Here is a 22,380-nt window from a genome sequence, read left to right as displayed (position 1 = left end):
GTTAAAAATATGCAGCACTGGTCAGAAATCCCCACGAATGTGCCCACACCACATTGATGGCTCTTTCAGCAGCACTTTGTGAGGATCATCTGCACGAACAGCGTCACATCTGTGGGAGCAGCAGAGATGTCGCTTCCTTTGTCAACGAGTTTTCTGAAATCAGAGAAATGCTGTGCTGCTGTTTCTCAGGGAACGCAGTAACTTCAGGCAGTGCCACAGAGCGACGGCCCTGGGGTGGTGAACGGCAGAGAGGGGAATCCATCCATCCATCCTTCCAGTGCAGAGGTGGGAAGTTTTAGGCTGTGGTCTGACGGAAAGTCTACGTGGAGTCAAATTTCAGAGCTGGAGCCCTGAACTGCAGTGAGTCACACAGAGAGCCTGAGAGCTGCCTTTGTTCCACTTGTGTCTGAACGTTGGAGGAGAAACAGCAGGCTCCAGTTTTCTGTAACTTATTTTCAGAAGTATAAAATTCATGTTCACTGAACATTTTCCGCCCTTGAGGTCTTTCAACTGACTTTCAAAAAATGCTGTCATGGTAAGAATTCTCACTTCTACGTTATTTTTTTAACCCTCATGTTTCTGTATTACGTTTTTTATCTCATTCTTTTCCTACCCTCCTCCCTTTTTTTTTTTTTTTCTTTTCTGTTTTTTCTTTTTTTCCTGCACACCTGCTTCAGTCGTGCCTGGTGGAGCTGGAATGTGCTGCTACTGTTCTTAGGCTTGTCGGTCCATGCTTGTTCAGCAGCTCAGGTCATAGAAGGTAAGACTTCTCCAAATCACATGTATAAATTGAGAGTAAGATTTAATTTTAAGATAAGCTTTCTCAATATAGGAAGAGACTCTAAACTGAAGTTCTTCATTTTCTCTGCTGCTTATGGTTCTTAATTTCATACAGGGAAGCTGTTGCAAGTTAAGAGCTTAAATTGCTGTTCTTTCTGGAAAAAGGAAAATAGATGCATTGGTCCCCATGTGTATGATAGCCTATTATGGCTGCTCTCTCAAGATTGCTTCAGAGTGTAATAGCCAACGGAAAGCACTTGAAAAAAGTAGAGAATACTGGATATTTTTGCATGTGTCAAATTGGGAAAAGGTAGCAGAAAGTAACTTGTGTGAAGATGTGTGTCTCTCTGGCTGTGTAAGAAACATGCCAGGCACAGTGCAAGCACTGATGTGATTGATACTTTCCAAGTTGTACTGAGATTTCTCTCACTGTCTGAGCAAATTGTGATTTTCTGATCTCTTGAGTTATATATTTATTTTTACCAGCCTTTTAATGAAAAGTCTTTCCATAATTGTGGATCACATATTCCCATAACTGAGCCAAATCACTTCTCTGGAAGACAGAGCCTCATATGTCAGTTCAATAAAGAGAGCACTGTTTTAAAAGTCTATATACAATTTTGAAAAAGATGAAAAAACTTTGTATATTACTTTTGCAGTATGGACAATTATTCTTGTATCAAATATGCTCTTTTTTCTTAATTCAGACTTAAACAGCTGTGAATTTGTTAAGTATATGACTGCTAAGTAACTATCTGATAAGAGAATTGGAAATAATCTAGGGGAAACAGGTACTGTGATAAAGAACTCAGTATTACTCAGAACAGGTTGTTTGCCTGTTATCAGACAGTGCACCCAAGAATCAAAGATGTAAGTAGATGTCTCAGTAAATAAATACTGTAAGTGCAATTGAGGAGCACATTCTGCTGTATTGCAGATCATTAATTAAGAGGACAAGCTATATTCAGCTATTAGAAAGAGAAAAAAATTGTATCTGTAGATACAAAGTATGGATATACATGTGTATCTCTAAGATACCTCCATCTCTTACATAGTAAGTTTTTCTTGAGCTGATGAATGGCAGTGTGGTGAATGGGATCTGAACTGGAGAGAGCTGTTGATTATATATTTTTCCTGGTGCTTGGTTTGAATGTTTTCTTCTGCTAAAATTAGGCACTGAGTGCTGGTAACAGGAATAAGATCTTCCTTGATCTGTGATGCTGCAAATGTATGAATGCTATAGGTTCTCCCTGTCATTGCTGAATAGTCAAAAGAGATCAATTGACCTGCCATTAAACCTGTTGTTTCTGCTGCTAAACTTACACAATATCCTTTTTTTTGTGACTGTCTCCTTTAGTATTACTGCTTTCCAGGATTCTCCAGCCCGCTGAATATTGTGCTATCTTTCTGTTGGCTGACCTCTCCTCCCTGTCCTCATAATGCATCTATGGCTGAATGGATATGTTTAGCATTTTTTAAGGAAGTTAGGTATCTGTTATGTAATACTAAGATCATGCTATGTGTTGTGCCAGGATGTAAAAATGTAAAAAATAAAATATTCATAATATTAAAATTCTGTTGTATCTTCTGCAAATGTATGCTATTTGGTCATTGTTTTATGAAAACTTCTAAAAAATGCTTGGATTTTGCTTCAGAGTGAAAATAAATACAAGTTATGGAATCTTATCAGTTTCTATGAGTTAACATCCTGATTTTGTTGGAAGGTTATAGTCTGTTTTACTGCAGCTAGCGTTGTACCAGTACAAATATATGCATACATGCACACTTCCCTCCAGTCCTTCCTTTTCACCCAAGAATAGTGCCGTTTGAACCCCACAGATTGCAGCAGTTTTTCCTCCTGCGTTCATGAAATCTGTGCAGATGCAATACTCCGTTCTGCTTGGGTTTGTGTGTGAAGGTTGAAGACATGTTGGGGTCTTACTCAATTACCTCATCATTTCTCCTTTCTTCAAATGACAGTTTAGCACCTGTACATAAAATAACAAAAAGTATGGCTTTATCTGGTCTCACTTCATGGTGCAAGTTCTTCACCTTTAATTACACATCTTATCATGTGACTTGCTTTACCTTGATTATCTATGGCTGCTTTCTGTGCATAGCTTTGAATTTTCAACCACAAATTAATTTAGCGAGTAGAAGATTCTTGGAAGGCAGTCCCAAACATTCCAGATTATAAACAGTATTAAATATATAAAATCTGAATCCTAACACTGCTGAATAAGAGGATCTTCCCTCTGATTTGCTCTAGCCTCTTGCAGAAGCCATATTTAATTCCTCCAGGAGATCTATGCAGTTACCAATGCTATTCAGTTCCTGTCATTCAAGTTAGCATGAGCCTTTTTTCAAATAAATAAGTCAAATTGTTCAAGTGCACATGATACTACAGTTTTGTCATGCCTCTGTTCTTTACAAGAAGCTTTACAAATTTCTCACTAACATCTGCATTTTATTATTATTAGCCAGCTAAACAGCATTTTATTGCCCTAAATAATATGCTCAGCAATAGCTTGGCTGTCATTAGGTGGCTGACTTGATGAGCTGAATGGAGAAATGCTGAATTATTGATGTCCTTTGGCTGTTGATCAAGTAGTGTAATGCATACAAGTGGTTAGCTTGCATTTTTAATCCAGGATGAACTGACACAGGTTGCCCAAGGAGGCTGTGGATGCCCCATCCCTGCAGGCATTCAAGGCCAGGCTGGATGTGGCTCTGGGCAGCCTGGGCTGCTGGTTGGCAACCCTGCACGTAGCAGGGGGGTTGAAACTAGATGATCATTGTGGTCCCTTTCAACCCAGGCCATTCTATGATATGAAGGTTCATTTCTCTCAAGTAATTATTGTATGTGCTTTGCATTGCATTTACACATGTAAAATCACACTGACATATGCATTGATAAGGATGGCCTAGTGTATTCCTTTCTAAGATGGGAAAATTACTGTAATTCTGTTCTGTATGGAGCACAGTGCTTTGTTAAAGTAGTTTAGACGCCACTGTATATTCTTGTTTCACTTTGAGCATTTGAGCAACATCAAGCTGCACTTGAATTTAAACTGAACAAGGCACCATATATTTTTCAGACACGTCTTCAGCCTGCTACTGGCTGTTGGGCATGTAGTTAACACAGAATTGAACCTGATTTCCTAGCCATTAAAAATATCTTTCCATGCAGAACATAGGTAATTTACTATAGAAAATCATTTGGTTAAGTTGGCATCATCTGTATGAGCAGCAGAACAAACATGATTTAATAAATTTGTTCCATTTTCTCACTTTTCTAAATGGATTAGTCCTTTGTGCAATACTTTCTACATGATAATTCTCTAGGACAATAAACTTCTTGTTTGCTAAGCACTTCTACCACTTAGCAGATGTTCTTTCTTGAAGCCTCTTAATAGAAAACCACCTGGTGTGGATATAGTGTTGTAATAGCTGTCTTCATTTCCTCTGTGAAGGAACAGAGGAACACAGGAAGCCTGCAGTAAGCAGCTGTTTCCATGATCTAAACAGAAATTAAAATTTCAATTCTATGTTCATGGGTGTTTGAAGGAAGTATTCTGCTGAAAAGTCCATCATGAAGTAGTTTCTTTCTGTATTGCTCTGACTCAGCTGTAGATGGTGCACCACAGTTTCTTGAAGTCCTATTGGCCACCCAAATGTATGAATGCATATACATCTGTTTATTCACCATCATGCCCATTCATAGATTTCTCATAGCTTTATTCTGTAGCTCTGTTACTCAATCTATGTCCTATGGAGCAGTTGCTGTGTACAAAGTGCTAGCTCCTGGTACTCTTTGTAGTACTTTCTAAGAAGTATCAATTGAACTAAAATACTTTAACTCTGATTTACTTCTAATACACTAAGCATAGTGCCTGATCTTGGTGATCTTGTGTTATATATCGAACTACAGCTTCTCACTGCTGAAGTGGATGCATGACTGGAGAGAATGAAGTACTGTTTCAGGTGACTGGGGATAGCAGAAAACAGTGGTTTACTTTGTGTGCTGGCTTAAGAACAGCCTTGGTTTATGCAGTTGAATGCAGGCACAGATGCATATTTCAACTGCCATTTCAATCAATGAACGGGGAAAGGAAAGATTTTAGCCCCTTTTTGTTGTCTCTCACAGTCCAAATTTTTTTTTGGATGCGAACTACTGGACTCCTACTGCACAACTGTTAATCTAGGCTAAAAGTTGCTCCAGTGTATCCCTAAGACACAGCTGCTTTGAATCCTTGGCCCTGCTTAGTGTTTCTGAGGTAGGTGGGAGAAACCCTTCTGCATAATAGATGCAATTTCTACCAGAAAAATCTGAGGTTGTTATTGCATCAAATGCAAGCTTAAGTGTGCAGAAAACAGGTCATATCTTCCTAATGCTGCTCCTCTCTCCGTTAGGTGAATCTTTTAAGAGAAGAACAACAAAAAAAGTTTCATGTCTGAAATGTTCAAAGAGCTTCAAAGAACTTATTTCTTATTGTGACATGTTTTCCAAATTAAGTACTTCCTTTGAACTTTGCTGTTCTTCTGGCTATGATTTCTTCCCCTTTCCTGCTTTGTTGTGTGTGTGAAATGTGGATTGATTCTTTCCAAATGGCAACTCACCGTTGCCCAAATTCATGCAGTTCTTTGCCAATTTATGCAATATGCCTTGACTAGAAAGATACTGTATTGTTTAGTGAAATCTGACTGCTTTGTTTTCAAATTTCATTAATATTATCTATTTAAGAGAAGTTGCCTAATTATCACAACTATTTCAATGATTTTGTCTCATTTGACCAACACACAGAATTGCCTCTGGTTTAAAAACAAACAGAAGTTAGCAATTTGGTCTGTGGTGCATTCTGTCTACCAAAATGAATTAATTCTTTTTATGGCTTTGTATTTCTCCTTGGTGAGATTGGATATATGCCATTATGCAGCAGACATGGCTACTAGTGAACACATTGTGCCATCCCATATTTGTGCTACATCCATACAGAGCATGTTCCACCTTATGTGAAGTGGATTTATGCAAAGTATAGAATCTGTTTTGGTCTGCTTATGTCAGCTTGTTCTGTGCTATTATGGACCAAGTGTGCACTGTGAGTAGGTGAGAGAGATGCTTACCTCAGCACACCAAGAATTTTATATTGCACCCCAGGAAAGGGAATCTGCAAGGGCTTTCCTGTGTAAGAAGACTCTGTGATTATACATAATTTCTCCATTATAGAGGGAGATACCATATCATACCCCTTTGCACCTGCACATCTTCTCAGTCAAGGGAAACGCTACTTTTAAAATATTTCCTCTTTTTATTTTTATTCAAGCTTGTTCTAAGTAGATTTTTGGATGGACTTTTGGAAGTGCTTTTTTTTTTAAACTGTTTTGATACCCTCAAAGAACAATCTACCAGCACTAGGGTATGCGTCCAAATAGTTTGACCAGGATCATTTGATTGAGACACAGAAAAGAGGCTCCACTGGCTGTCAAGTCTTCGCCCTGTGGTTATCACTGAACAGGTTTTAGGTATGTCTTCTATTCCATTTAGGAATCAACCATTTATTGTGGCATGATATTCTTACATGCAGCCTGCTTTGCTTTTAACTTTATAAGTCAGATGCAAGTTCTAAGCACACTTTATTTCTTGCTTGAGGTATCTTTATGGCAGCTTTGTCTTCATCTTGAAATAACAGGGATGGAAATGGCAAATACAATGTGTTGTGTTTTCACTGAAATTTTCCTGGTTTTGGAGCACAGTTGTTTTGTTAATGATTCGTTCGTGCTGCAGCCTTACTAAAAGTGAAGACTTGTTCCTGGAGAAAGCAATGCATTCTCCATTGCTTAGTAGGTCTAGTGCTGTCAGTCATGTCCTTGGTTAACAGTGAATGACAATCTTGACACAAAAAAGTAAGTTAATTGTACTGATACAATACATGTGCATTTCTGTTCAAAACAGTCTGAATGCTTACTAAAAACATCCACACAATGAAAGTTTAGAAAAATAAGATCTTATGTGTGGAGATTTAGGTAGACTTTAGTTCTTGAGACAAATGTTTTACCTTAAACTTACATAAGTCTGAATTTAGATTTTAATACAGGAAAATGTTGAGAAAAGTAATGCATGTGAGCTGTTCCATATGTGCTGCTGAGAAACAGCACAGAATAATAGAATCATAGTATCCTTACAGTTGGAACAGACGTTAAAGGTGATATAGTCCAACTCCCCTGCAATGAACAGGGACATCTACTGCTAGATCAGGTTGCTCAGATCTTCGTCCAGCCTGGCCTTGAAGACTCCAGCAATCCAGTACCTCTCTGGGCAGCCTGTTCCAGTGCCTCACCACTTTCACTGTAAAAGATCTTTTCCTTATATCAACCTAAACCTATCCTCTTTAAGTTTTTTAACCTATCCTCCTTTTAAGGAGTTCCCCTTCTCCTAACACCATAGACCCTGCTAAAGAGTCTGTCCCCTTGTTTCTTGTAGCTCTTATTCAGATACTGAAAGGCTGCTATCAGATCTCCCCAGAGCCTTCTTTTCTCCAGGCTGAACAGTCTCAGCTCTCTCAGCCTGTCCTCATAGCCCAGGTGTTCCATCCCTTGGATCCTTTTTGTGCCTCACCTCTGGATGCACTCCAAGTCTGTGTCTCTCCTGTAGTGAGGACTCCACATCAGGACACAGTACTCCAGATGAGGCTTCACCAGTCAGCAGCACTTTATGTTTGGGTAGGTGAAAGAAGTATTTTCCATCCTGCAGTATTTTTGCTACACCTTTTTTTTTTTTTCCCCGTCTGATCTGGAAGCACTTGAAGAATGCTGCAGTATTACAGGGCATACATGTTCATGTGAGATCTCTATGCCCTGACGGTGCATTGGGTTTACACCATAAGATTTGATTAGAGTGTTGTGCATGGAGAGAGGACTCTGAAAAGAGTCTGACTCCATCTTTTTTTCTGCCCTTACTTCAGATATTTTATTCATTTAAGAGATTCCCCCTTAATCTGCTCTTCTCTAGATTAAATAGTCCCAGCTCTCTAAACCCATTCTCATAGAAGAGGTGCTTCAGTACTTTAAACATCTTGGCACTTTGTTGCACTCTGTCCAGTAGCTCTCTGTACAGGGAAACCCATAGCACTGCAGATGCAACCTCACCAGTGCTGAGTAGTGGGGAAGGATCACCTCCCTCAACCTGCTGACATCACTTCTCCCAGTGCAGCCCAGGACATCCTTAGCCTTCTCTGCTAACACAAGGGCACACTACTGGCTCGTGTTCCACTTGGTGTCTTTCAGGTCCTTTTCTGCTAAGCTGCTTTCCTGCTCACTGATCTGCAGAGTATGTTCATCCATGAGATTATCCCTCCTCAGGTGAAGAACTGCGGTGAGGCCGGTACAGAATCACAGAATCACAGAATCACAGAATTGTAGGGGCTGGAAGGGACCTCCTGAGATCATCGAGTCCAACCCCCCTGCCAAAGCAGGTTCCCTACACCAGGTAGCACAGGTAGCACAGGTACCCTGAGAACTAGTGAATGAAATAGTCTCCTTTCATGAGAGTGAGCCCTGAATTGCAATTTATTTTGAAAGTGAAATCCAGCATAGGGATCATGGGGCCTTGAAGGACTACGGTATATCCCATAAGCATTTACGTATGCTTCAACACCCACAGAAGTTATGAAAGGCTTTCCAGTGACTGGAAAGGAATTAGCAAGAGTTGCATGTGGTTTTACTTTTCCTTAGTAGTTCTTGTGTGAGAAATGAAGAGAAAGCAATTAAAATTAAACTTGCTCACGTTTTAGGTACATAAGCGATGTAACTGATATAAGGGACTGCTTTTTAAATAATATTGTATTTCAGTCAGATTTTCCTTTGTTGTGTATTTATTTTGCAGTGCATATCTGAAGTATATATTGAATGAGCACAGAATTGGGACTGCCTTGGGATTATAAACATTGTTTGCAAAATCTGTGCTTAAAATTGTGAGAATTATTAAAATGTGAATATAAAAGAAATAGTTTCACTCCTTCTGGCCTCTCATAACCCTTAGCATGCTGGAGATAAATGAAGTGTAGCTGCACAAAAAAAAAAAGTTAACGTTGTGGAAGATTTTTTTTAATAGGTCTGCACCTAGAAAAACATCTTTTGAAAACTGTGAATCCACACCACTGTAATTCAAACAGTAACTCCATTGATGAGCCTGTGGAATGAAAGAGATTCCTATGGAATATAGGAAAAGAAAGGTAGCCACTGGAGCAGTGTATATAAAGCAAAGAGTCTACTGGTGTGTGCTTTGAAAAAATCCTTTCACTTTGTAGATATGTTTTAGAAATAATGCAGACTGAAGCATTTAGCATTTAGATAATATATTTAATGGATGATATGATGTTAAACTTTGCTTTAAGAATTGTAACATCTTTTGTCAGAAGTGAATTTGATTACAAAACTAAGCAATAAATTACTATTTATTTTCACTTTAAAATGAAGATTTGTAAGGGAATTTTAAATCTACTTGCCAAGAACACAACTGTCATAAATATGTATGATGAAAGGATAAAGAGATGAAATCAAAAGTAGAGGAGAATCATGTTTAGGCATTCCTACCCTGCCTCTCCCAGCTTGGAATGTGCTTGGAAATTAAGAGGAAAGATCTGACAAGTATTCAAATGCAGTTTGAATTTACCCTTCCATTGCTTTAGATTCCCAAAAGCTAAAATGATGTATTCTATTTCTTCTCTGTAGTAGAGGATGTTTATTTCATTAGAGAAGTTGAACTCTGGAAATATTCTTACTACATGAATATATATGTGATGGGGTAGTATGTATTAGTTGTAAATCTTCCACAGACTTGATTAAATATCACTGTTTTCTACAGAAAATAAATAGAAAGCAAAAACTGAACGTCTGTCAGTCAAGTAGAATAATTTCTATGATTCTATGTGATAGGATAGACCTCTTCACCGGGACACAACTCTAGATATCTACACCCTCTATTTTGAAAACCTGTCTGTTTCTTACTTATCAGAATGCCCTAGTTCACTTCAGGTCACCGTAGATGTTCACATACCAGATACATTCACATCTGTGTAGCTTAGGTTCTGTGGTCATGCAACAGAATCACAGCATTTCAATTTTAGGGACATCCAGGCACACCCGAGATAAATGTCTTGTCCCGCTGAGTCCAATGTTGCGTAGCTGCATTCTGTTAGCCAAAATTACTTTGTGTTTGTTTTCCTTTCTTTAAAATAACATAAAAAACCCTCCAAAGGCTGTATCAACTAGTTTGTTGGTCTTTCCCGATCAAGCAATACAGCTGCCAAACAGACCGCTGGGGAGCTGACCAGGCTTACAAAGAAGTTAATTTTTGTGGGCAGGTGACTTTCCTGGAGAGGGTGTAAGGGAATTGATACTTTTCATTTCAGTGCTGTATATTTCAATATTTTGGTTTTACTTTCTACTTTTAGTGACAATTATCATGTAAAATTAATGTTTCTATGAAACATACCTAGCGCTTAAATGAAAATAGCTGTTGAATACAAGTTTAGTTTTACCAGCAGTCATGTTTTTACTTTTACAGAGTCTCAGTTTGTGTATTGGGTGTAGATCCCAAATTGTATAAAATTACCACAACTGTAGAGAAACCAGCAGAACTATCATAATTCACCACATCTGATTATTAGTTTCCTTAATCTGTTTTTCCCAAAACAGCTCAGATTTTGATAATCAAGAGAGCAGTTTAAAGTCAGTCCTTCCTCCTATTTTTCAAAATTGTTTCAGCTTTAATCTACTGCAGTATTCTGCCAATAATTGAATTATTACTGGTAGATTTTGGATATCTAGCAGATCACACGGTGCCACTAGAAATCCTGATGCCTGGATTTCAGGGGATGAACTCAAGTGTGGGTGTTTAATTGGTTATTTGCAGGATGATACATTTGCAGTACTTCTATAGCTTGTCGACAGACTAAAAAGAGAGAGGAAACATCTAGATCCTGTTCTCTTTTAGATTTTCTTGACAGTTGTGTAAATACGAGTAGGAAACAGGAGAAGATGGAGAAAGACAATGATTCCAGTTGATGGTGGAAGAAAAAGGAGCTAGCAGGATCTGGAGAACTCACTGCTCAGAACTTGGAGAGCATAGAACCTAGCTTGCATAATGCTATAAATGCAACTACGTTAAGATTTCTGTAGAAATTCTGACACATCAAAGTACATGCTTTAATTCAGATATGATTAAAATTTTATGCATCATAGTTATGCTACTACTTCATGACACACATCTGTGCTTATCACCAGTAAAATTGTTAAGACTTCTGCTATTCAACATTCTAGAGGATATTAAGTCATTTTTGGCTATACATGTGTAAAACATTACATATTCTTTCTCTAATTATATATATAAATAATTATATTTTATATATATATATATATATATACAATTATATATATATGTATAAAACTTCTAGTCATACAACTTCAAATTTAACAGACAATTCAGTTTTTCAAGACAACATCTACTGGTTATTCCATGTTTGGTGGACAAGCCATGGAGAACTGCTGGCACTGTGTTGCAGAGAAAAAATAATTGTTTCAGTAATTCAACATGCCCTCCTTTGGACCTGCTCCAGCACCTCAGTGTCCTTTCTGAAGTGAGATGCCCCACACTGAACATAATACTTGAGCTGAGGCCTCACCAATGCTGAGTCCAGGGGCAGGATGACTTCCCTGGTGCTGCTCACCACAGCATTCCTGATCCAAGCCAGGATGCCATTGGCCTTCTTGGCCACCTGGGCACACTGCTGGCTCATGTTCAGCCCACTGTCCATCAGCACACCAAGGTCCCTTTCCATCAGGCAGCTTTCCAGCCACTCCTCCCCAGGCCTGTAGGGTTGCCTGGGGTTGTTGTGACCAAAATGCAGGACCTGACACTTGGCCCTATTGACACTCATACAGTTTACCTTGGTCCATCAATCCAGTCTATCCAGGTCCCTCTGTAGTGCCTTTTTCCCCTCTGGCAGATCAACACTCCCTTCCAACTTGGTGTCGTCTGCAAACTTACTGAGGGTGCACTCAATCCCCTCATCAAGATCATTAATAAAGATGTTAAATAGAAGCAGCCCCAATACTGAGCTCTGGGGGACACCACTCATGATCAGCCCCCAACTGGATTTAATTCCATTGACCACAGCTCTTTGGACCCAGCCATCCAGCCAGTGTTTCACCCAGCAGAGCACATGGCCACCCAAACCATGTGCAGCCAGCTTCTCCATGAGGATGCTGTGGGGGACAGTGTCAAAGGCTTTACTGAAGTCCAGATAGACAAACCACATCGACGCCTTACCTTCATCCAATAACATGGTCACCTTGTCATAGAATGAAATCAGGTTTGTCAAACAGGATCTACCATTCATGAACCCATGCTGACTGGGCCTGATCCCCTGGTGGACATTTGATTGATGGAATTTAATGGAATATTGGTGGGAAGGTTCAAACTCTATTGCTGTATCAACAGGGGAGAGAAATACAGAATCATGAAAGAATTATAGAATATCCCAAGTTAGAAGAGACCCATAAGGACCATCAAGTGCAACTCCTGGCTCCACATAGGCTCCAGATGTTTCTTGAACTCCAATAGCTTCAGGTCATTACCTTTGCCTGAGAGGCCTGACCACTTCTTCAGTGAAGAACCTTTCCCTGATATCTAACTTGAACCTCCCTTGTCACAGCTCGGTGCCATTTTCTTGGGTTCTGTTGCTGTCACCAGAGAGAGTAGATCAGCATCCGTCCTTCCACTCCCCTCCTGAGGAAGCTGTAGGCCACCATGTTATCTTCCCTCAGTCTCTTCCTTAGGCTGAACTAGGGATTTCAGCCACTCCTCATACTTACTTGCTTCCTCCAGAGTTGCCTTTCATTTTTGGGAAGAAATTCTGGCAAAATTAACTCATCTTTCTCTGTTTCATCTTTTTATGCTGCCTTCCAAAATGTACGTCTGCAAATCTGATGTCCTAGAACTATGATCAGTCCTGCTGATCAGGAATTTAAACTGAGAAAACAATTTACTTGTCATTGAACTTGTGCCAATTAATACACTTTTTCATTCCAATTCATCAAAGTAAGGAGGAGTTTGAAAGTGTGGTCCAGGATACATTTCCCTCTTTCTTATTTGATGAATGGTATTTGTTCAGTGCTGCTTAATTCTACTGACATTCTAAGATTCATATGTGAAATACTGTATGTTGGAATTCTGCCTTCATTGGTCACTTTGCTGATGAAAAAAATAATTACAAAATTGCATTTTTAAAATTTCTCATTTCCTTTTATGCTTCCTTAGCAAGTGACCTTATGTCTTTGTTTTTCTTTTTCCATTCTTTCTATTTTTTGTTCCTCTTACTGGATAATTTGGTTTGAGGAGAGTGACATTGCATCAATTGGTGACACTATTATCAAAGTGGGTATTTGATTTATATGTGTATGCTGTCATGATTTTATTATTTTTGTTGCATGCATTCCATATCATAACATCCCATAGTGCACTGGGAGTTAAGGAGTTAATGTTCCAGTTCTGTGGATTGTTGATAGTTTTTGAGTGTCTTTCTCAGAAGAGAAAAAGAACTACATATCCCAAAAGACTTCACTGTTCCATTTCTGTTTTCCATTCAGAGGGAAAGATCAAACTGCACGGGAGTCACAGTGCTGCCCTTCTTTTTATTCCTGCTCATGGCTGTGGTGTGTCTCCCTAGCCGTCTTGCCTTCTTGGAGTAAGGCCTTTGGTGTTGGACACCATCTCTCTCATTTTATTTTATTTATTATCTTTAATTCCAATTATATTTTGTTATTTTTCATTCCTCTGTCATATTTAGTAAAGTAGTCTTCTCCGATTAGCTTGCTGTCACTGTATGATGTCACTGAGAGCAGCTCTGTGAAGAAGGATTTTTGGATTCTGATGGACAAAAAGCTGAATATTGTCCAACAGTGCATGCTTGCAGCCTATAGGACCTACTGTATCTTGGGTCCAGGCCTAGGGCCTCCAGCCAAGGAAGTATACAGAGCTGTTCGAGCCGGTCCAGAGGAGGATGAAGATGATCAAAGGGCAGCAGCATCTCTCCTATGAGGACAGATTGAGAGAGTTGGTCTTGTTTAGTTTGGAGAAGGAAAGTCCCTAGAGACCTTATTATGGCTTTCTAGTAGCTGAAGTGAGCTTACAAGCAGGGAGCTTACAAGCTTTTTATGCTGCCTGATAGTGATAAGACAAGTAGAAACAGATTAAAACTAAAAGGACAGAGATTTAGATTAGATGTTAGGAAGAAATTCTTTACTGAAAGGGTGGAAATTGAAACAAGTTGCCCAGAGAAAAGAATGGATGCCTCACCCCTGGAAGTTTTCAAGGCCAGGTTGAATGTGGCCCCAGGCAACGTGATGTAGTAAGTGGTAACCCTGCCAACAGCACAGCAAGGGGGTCGGAAGTCAATGATATTTAAGATCCCTTCCAACTTTAGCCATTCTATGAATCTAACTTTTGTAATTTTCCTAGAATGAACTCTTATTCACAATTCCTATTGGCTCGTATAACCCCCCTTTTGTCACTGATCTAAGGACAGAAACTTGTAGCGAGGGGCTAGAAATGACAGCATGAGCAACAGTAGGATCTTCCGAGTAACTGTTCTCTGTCCTAGCTTCCCTTTAAGTCTGAGATGAGATCAAATATGAGAAGAAAATTTTGCTCCAGGTCAGTGTGCCAGACCATGTTCAGTGTCTTTAAACACATGGAAGTTTTTCCCCATTTAGGCAGACAGCTCTGCTGGCACCTCTAACTGTTAAATCTGGAAAACTGTCAAACGCCTCTCCCAGCACTTTAAAAAAGAACTGTCTTCATAATCTTGAAAACACATATTTTGGTAATGAGAGCATTAGTCATGATCCAGTGGGAATTTGTGCCTTTAACATTCAAGAAACAAAACGAGATAGGCAAAGAGAAAATGAGAAAACCAATGTAGTCTTTCCCCGTGGAAATACACAACAGACTTGGTTAATAGTATTTTGCCTGATTTCCAAGGTTATTTTGAAACAAAAAGGACAGGGTGATAATTCACATCTGTTTTGTTATGAACATAATGGAAATTAAACATGTATTAGTTTAGATGTTGTGAAAGAGCAGACACAGGAGACATAAGCACTGATGATTCATAATAACTTTCTCCCTTCCAAAACCAACTCTAATCTGATTTATGAAATGCTGTATTGCTGCCTAGTGGTGAAATGTAAAAGCATCTGCTGCTTTGCAACCATTAAAGACTCCTTGTCCTTCAAGCTGGAAATTATATCAACCATATCACAGTTTATGTAGTTTACATATTTGCACTACACACAATTTTCATTCCACGAAGCATGACCAAGCATGCCACAGATCCATTCTATTGGAAAGCTTGTAATATTCAATACAGATTCTGTAATTCTTACATAGCTTGGCTTTGCCTAGTTATCCTTAGGAGCACAGATGTACCGGTAGCCTGCTCTTCTCTCTCATACACACACCACCTACACCTGAGCAAGATAGGATATAGTAGCAATTTTATGTCATACTAAGTGCAGACTGAATAAAACCAGTCTCAGTGCTGACTTCATCACAGGAAAGTAGTTGGGATAGACTTCTGTTCTTCTACAGAAATTGTAATGTTATTCAAATCTATATTTTTCTCATTTATTTCTGCCACCTTGCACTGAATCCCTTTTGAGTCAGACCCTTCCCTACACCTGCTTATCCCAAAACCAGTCCCTTCTGAACCCTGTCACCCTTTAGCAGTTCAAGTCCTTCACTCGTGCCTCCAGTACTCCCAGAACTCTGTTCCCTTAATCCTGCTAGTTGCCGTATTCTTCCTGACACAGATACTGGCATAACATACTACGTGTTTGTACATCTTTACCAGCTAATCTTCTTTCTGTCACTTCCTCCTGCTGTTGTTATGGTTTGCCAGGCATTCCCACTGAAACTACACTTAACCCTGTATAGTCTTTTAGGTTGGCATCCAGCACCACCTTTGCATTCAACATGGTGACTATTTCTGAGCTTTTACTAAAGCTCAACTCAGGCTCTATGCCTTCAACACAAGATTCTTAGAATAACTATCAGCCTTTGCTTTGAGCCTGAAATAACTGCAGCTCAGTTTGAGTTCTTCATGTCCTTTGCAGAATTTTAAACATATTGTAGTCATCAGAATGTTTATGGATGAAAGGACTGCGCACAGCCTTAATAAGAAGGACCTGGGAGTATTGGTGAATGCCAAGCTGGACATGAGCCAGCAATGCACTCTCAGAGCCCAGAGAGCCAACTGTATCCTGGGCTGCATGAAAAGAAACGTGTCCAGCAGGTTGAGGGAGGTGATCCTGCCCTACTGCTCTGCACTGGTGAGGCTTCACCTGGAGTACTGAGTCCTGATGTGGAGTCCTCAGTACAGGAGAGGCACAGACTTGGAGTGCATCCAGAGGTGAGCCACGAAAAGGATCCAAGGGATGGAACACCTCTGCTATGAGGACAGGCTGAGAGACCTGGGTCTGTCCAGTATGCAGAATAGAAGGCTCTGGGGAGACCAGATAGCAGCTTTTCAGTACCTAAAGGAGGGATACAAGAAAGGAGGGGACAAACTCTTTAGCAAGGCCTATGGTGACAGGACAAGGGAAAATGGTTTCAAAATAATAGAGGGAGATTTAGATTGGATATAAGGAAGAAGTTTTTCACAATGACGGGTGGTGAGACAATGGAACAAGCTGCTCAGAATGTAATGATTGCCCACTCCTGGAGACCAGGGTGCACCAGGCTCTGAGTTACCTGATCTTGCTGTAGTTGCAGGGGAAGTTGCATGAGATGACCTTTAAAGGTCCTTCCAACTTGATTTTATGATTCTGTGATTCTATGATTCTATGATATTTATTATTATTTATTCTTATTTGTTTTTTATTTATTAGAGTTAACACTGTAAAGAAGGAGAGGATGTTTTAGACCTCACAGCCCTTCAGACGCTGGAGATCCTGACTGTGCACTATTAGATAAGGCTGCTGAGGGACATGGCAGTGCACCATGGCCTGAGGACTATGCTGGATATGACACACACCACAGTCCTGCACCAATGCAGGTGAACTGCCACATGAATCACCAGTTCCTCCACATATAGTAGAATCCTGGTCAGAATTGCTACACAAAGATAGAGAAAAGCTTTAGATTTTAAATTCATATTATTTTTTTGCAGTCATCATTATTATTATTTTTAAATACAGATAGTGTGTTCTAGTAAAGCCTAATATTAAAAGTGCATTGTCCTTCAATGTCATACTTAGCTGAAGGCAAAGCTACCATTTCTTGTTTAACTTGGCAGGTGGTTCAGCATCACACAGTTGTTTGCTCACTCCCTTCCTTTCAAGAGGAATGGGGGAAGAGTATTGAAAAAAAAACGGAGTAGTACTTGTAGATTGAGAGAAAACTTTATGCTAAGATGGAGAAAAGGAAAAGGATAATAATTTTGACAAATATATGTATATATATAAATGTATATATCATAAGGTGCACAAGAAATCGACCCCAAACCAATGCCCAGCTAGGCCCCCTGGGTGGCAGAAGAGAGGGAGATGCACTTCGACTCCCTACAAAACTCCTTCTGTTTGATGTCATATGGTATGGAATAGCCCTTTGGCCAGCTTAAGTCAGCTGTCCTAATTCTGTTCCCTCCCAGCTCCTTGAGTCTTTTGCTAAGAATGTCCATGACTCTATACAATGCTGCTTAACAGGAAGCTATACACATCAGTGTGTTATGAACATTGTTTTTCCAACAAAAAACAAAAAACAAAAAAACCAAAAAATAGCATCATACCAGGTGCTGTAAGAAAATAATTCCATCTCAGCTGAAACTAAGGTTCTTCCATATCCAAGATTAGGGGTGAAAGCATTGCCTTGAAAATGTCCTTTAATTCTGTGAAGCTTGATTACGTGGCATTTGTTTATTTTGAAAATATCCCCCTCACCTTCTTTGACTCAACCATTTCTCCCACAGCCAGGTCTTTCAGACAAGGAAGGCAGTAATGATTTATCACATGGATGATGGCTAAGTTGGTATAATTACCTGCAGACTGCCTTCTCTGGTAAGGTGTAGTAATCTGATTTAAAATCCAGCAAAGAAGGCTCCTTATTGTGATCTACTGAGTGACAGCATTAGGCATAAAGAAACATGAGCTGCATTACCAGAGTCAGACATCTAGAGTCTTGTATGCTCACTTTCAGAAGAAAAGCTGGGTAGCCCTTTCATGAAAATTTTCTGACGTAGGGTTCTGCTACGATATTTTGCTACTCCAACGCATTTTCAAAGGGTATAAACAGTGCTAAAATCTTTGCAAGATCAAAGGTCACGCTTGTTGAAATTTATGAGAACATTCCTACTGAACTCAAAATCAGTTAACAGGACTCTAAGGAAAATCTGATTTCTTTTAAAGGGCAGTGATCAGTGAAAGCATTGTAAATTTGAAGTTCAGACGAACTTACTGATCAGTTCTGATTTCTTCTTGATCTTAAAAAATCACCAAAACGTTTTGCTGTGCTGCCAGAGCTCATTTGAGATAGCGCTTAGTGAGCTGGATGAGTTAGAATGCTACCCAAGTTCTCAGAATTAACTTCACCGGGAAAATTTATCTCTATGAAAAACAATATATCCTAGCAGAACAGAATACTTTTTTATTTAAATGTGAAATATTAATTAGCAAAAAAATATATTAAAAATAAGTATTGCAAGAAAATACACAAAACCCTTGATGAATATAAATAATAACTTGATAATGTATCTGTATTGCCTACTAGCAGGTGAAAACATTTTAAACTCCATATTAAATTGAGCTTGCAGAGGTACATATTTCTGTGTCTATCATGTTTTATAAAACATCTGCTTTTATGAATGTGAATGTCTCAGTAGATGGCGTAAGTGAATACATATCAGGGTTTCTGTTCTGTACAGGGCTATGTGAGTTTGCTGTGTACTGCAGGTGATACGTAGTTTGCTGCTGTTTGCCAAGATCAAAATTGTGCATTCACAGCAGAGCCAGGGGATCTTGCTGTATAGTATCTCCCTTGACAGTGAATAAGAATGCAAAAATGGTAGGTAATTTTCAAGGTCAAGTGCATGATTTTGCGCTTAGGGCATGGCAATCCCAAACATGAGTACAGACTGGGAGAAGAACTCATTAAGAACAGCCCTGCAGGGAAAGTCTTCAGAGTTCTAGTAGACTGAAAGCTGGTATGAGCCAGCAGTGTGCACTTGCAGCCCGGAAGGCCAACAGTACCCAGGGCTGCCTCAAAAGAGGGGTGGCCAGCAGTGCGAGGCAGGTGATTGTCCCCCTCTGCTCTGCCCTTGTGAAGTCCTATCTGAAGTACTGCGTCCAGGCCTGGGGCCCCCAGCACAAGGAAGATGTGGAGCTGTTGGAGCAGGCTTAGAAAAGGGCTGGAGTATCTCTCCTACAAACAGACTGAAGGGTATGGGCTTGTTCAGCCTGGAGAAGAGAAAGCACTGAGGAAACCTCACTGTGGTCTTCCATTACTTAAAGGGAGCTTATAATTAGAAGGGAGACTGATGTTTTACTGTCTGACGGTGATAGGGCAAGTAGGAACAGTATTAAACTAAAAGAACAGAGATTTAGATTAGATGTTAGGGGGAATTTTTTTCACTGGTGAGGCACTGTAATATGCTGCCTAGAGAAGCTGTGGATGCCTCATCCCTGGAGGCATTCACAGCAGGTTGGATGGGGCCCTGGGCAGCCCGATAGTGAGTGGCAACTCTGCCCATGGCAGGGAGGTTGGTACTAGACAATATTAAAGCCGTTCTATGATTCTATGATAATAAATAACTGGACATTAAATCTCTGTACAAAGCTCAGTTATTTTTCAGGATGCGGGTTGTCAACAAGTCTGTGCTTCACAGCGGTACTTCAGATACCAAAGAAGGAAAATGACTCCTAATTCAAAGCAAGATTGATCTAAGCAGAAGTCTTCCACATAGCTAAACACATCCTGATGCTACAGAGCAACTCTTTACTTGAGATCACAAGCTTTCCTTTCTCAAGAAGGAAGAAGTTTTATGGTACATCTGCTATCTGATGTGGTTAATATATGATTACTTATGTTGCAAGTAATTAAAGCTAGCTTTAGTTTACAGCAGCAACAGCTGCAAACTGTCCACAGGCACATGTCATATAAATACAAAAAGGCAAGAGAGAAAAGGAACTTTTGTTTCTTTTCCAGTCTTTTTGTTGGTGGATACACAGATAGAAAAGTAGATTCAGAGAGTTCATGCACTCCATCCACTCAAATCATGAAGTCAGTTGAGAAGATGAAAGCTATACAGGAAGTAATTAAAATTATAACTCCTAGTGTAGCAAGCTGGAAATATTTGTGGATGCCTGATGCAATTCACTAGATAACCTTACTGGAGTATTGAGAAAGGGTAAAGAATCAGTATTTCCAAAAACTAGAAGTTGGTACAAATTAGAAGAATTCAGTCAGATTTCCAAAAGACTGTTTTTTAGATCTTCACTGTTACTAATATTTAAAGTAGAATAATGACAGTATTCTCCATCACTGTCATCTGACAAGTTACAGATTCCACCACAGTTGACCATTTAGCCTGAGTATTTATTCTACTACACCATTATGCTACCCAAGATACCTACTTTTGGTCAAACAAACGTTAGTTCAAAGGGGAACTGTAACCAGCACCAAGACTGTATATTTGCCTAGCCAAGTCCAGAAAACCTGCAAGGAGAATATTCTACAGTCTTTTTTAGTAAGTTGTGGTAGGATTGCTCCATCCTCTTAACAAAGAAGTTCATCCTGAAGTCAAACTGAATTTGTCATACTGCAGGTTGTGGCTGTTTTTCCTTACTGTGCCACTGGTACTCTTCAAAAGAGTTTGCTTCATCAGCTTTTTAATAGGTTTCAGGTAGGTACAGGCTGTTTGTTCAAGATAGAAATGGCCAACAAGAATGTACATGTGTCACTCAAAAAGTGATGTTTCCCATTTATTTCCATGGAAAATACAACAGATACAAAGGGCAAAATCACACTATTTGATAGAGCAAATTCTCAGCTACAAAACAGTATTTTTAAACATTGTCACCACTGATAAGCAAGAGCCTGTAAAAATCTGCTGGCCATCTAAAACATGGCTTGTCCTTTACATCACTGTTGCCATTGCTAAACTGCACCACTCACCACTTCACTGTGTTAACATCCACTGTTCAGTCTCCATAAACATTCAGCAAAAGTTGAGGAGTGCCAGTAGGTGCAATTTTTTCCACATGGGAGAATTAATTTACACACCTTTGCTTCATATGCACTTCCATGTCAGCCACCATTTTTTCAGGCTTCTTCTCTGCTGCCGTTCGTCACACGACAAACAAATTTAATGAAATACTACCATACCACCACCATCTGTCTCTGACATCGTGGGCCAACATCATAAGACAGGAGGTATTACTTTCAGAGTAGCCTTCGTATTTAGTGTTAAGCAATAATGAAAAGCGTAAAGAAAGAAAGTTTAGGCATGGTGTATTGTATATGCTTGAGGAATTTACTGAGTGTAGACGTCACATGACTTCTACTACTGAAAGGAAGTGTGGAGGAATCACTTACATCCTCATGCAGAAATTTGGCAGCAGATGATGACAGTAACAATTCCAGCACATAGAAAGAAGGCTACTTCATCTTTAGAAAAGTTTGTGACTGCCAGGTATAGATCTGCAAAATGCTTGTTACAGTGCTGCAGAACTGTTATCACTCTGGTTGTGAAAATACAGATGCAAATAATAAAAATGTAGGTTGCTTCAAAATTTTTCTTTCAGAAGATAGTGGAATTACTACTATGACATTACAAATATGCTTAGAATTATAGAATAAATAATCACTGAGATTGAAACAAACCTCTGAAGACTCTCTAGTCAATGCTTCCTGCTCAAAGCAGTTGGATCTACTCACATCTCTTGATGCAGTACTTGCATTTTCCTTGTTACACCTTCTCATCCTCCGGAACATGTTGTGATCAGAGCAGTGAAGGTTGCCCCCAACTTTCACATCCCCCATAATTTCTTCCTTATTTGTAGCATGAGGTCTAGCATACTTACATCAGATCCTCAGTAGAATCTACTAGCAGATTATTGTTAATGCACCTGGGAAGTCTGCTAGACTACTTGTGATCTGCTGTGCTGTCCCTGTAGGTTTCTAAATTCATGTTTTGCAATGTTCAGAGGGAAAATTTGGTGAGATGGGAGGGGTTGTGGATTGTGTTTTATGGAATGTCTCTTAACGGAGAAATATTCCTGTAAGCACGGAATCTTTTTCTGCAAAAGGGATCTTTATTAATTTCTCTTTGTATTTTGCTCCACTGCACATGAAAATCAAAGTACTCGTTCTTCTTGCGACCATTTCCTATATTTGTTATTACCCTCCATGCCTCGTTCATGCTCTGTGTATGACACCTTGTAAGCCACATATTTATCTGTGTGCAGAACTCTTTAATAGATAATTCCCATGTCCTCATTCTTTGGGGTTCTTTCTTTTTCTCTACAGTCGCATACATACTTATGCAC

The 22,380-nt window shown here is 39.5% G+C and overlaps 1 protein-coding gene across 2 annotated transcripts in view; it reads left to right on the top strand.

Annotated features, from left to right (window-relative positions):
* The first annotated feature begins 46 nt into the window (after positions 1-46).
* Positions 47-22,380, top strand: part of COL15A1 (collagen type XV alpha 1 chain) — a 111,020-nt gene continuing 88,686 nt past the window's right edge. For both annotated transcript variants that reach the window (XM_048940711.1, XM_048940710.1), the window contains exons 1-2: positions 47-535; positions 678-760. In XM_048940711.1, coding sequence (XP_048796668.1) covers positions 525-535; positions 678-760 — 94 coding nt within the window. In that variant the 5' untranslated portion in view covers positions 47-524. The remainder of the gene's footprint in view (positions 536-677; positions 761-22,380) is intronic.

The sequence above is a fragment of the Lagopus muta genome, chromosome 3, assembly GCF_023343835.1.
Source record: "Lagopus muta isolate bLagMut1 chromosome 3, bLagMut1 primary, whole genome shotgun sequence".
NCBI classification, from domain to species: domain Eukaryota; kingdom Metazoa; phylum Chordata; class Aves; order Galliformes; family Phasianidae; genus Lagopus; species Lagopus muta.
This window is presented reverse-complemented; position numbering and strand designations above follow the sequence as displayed.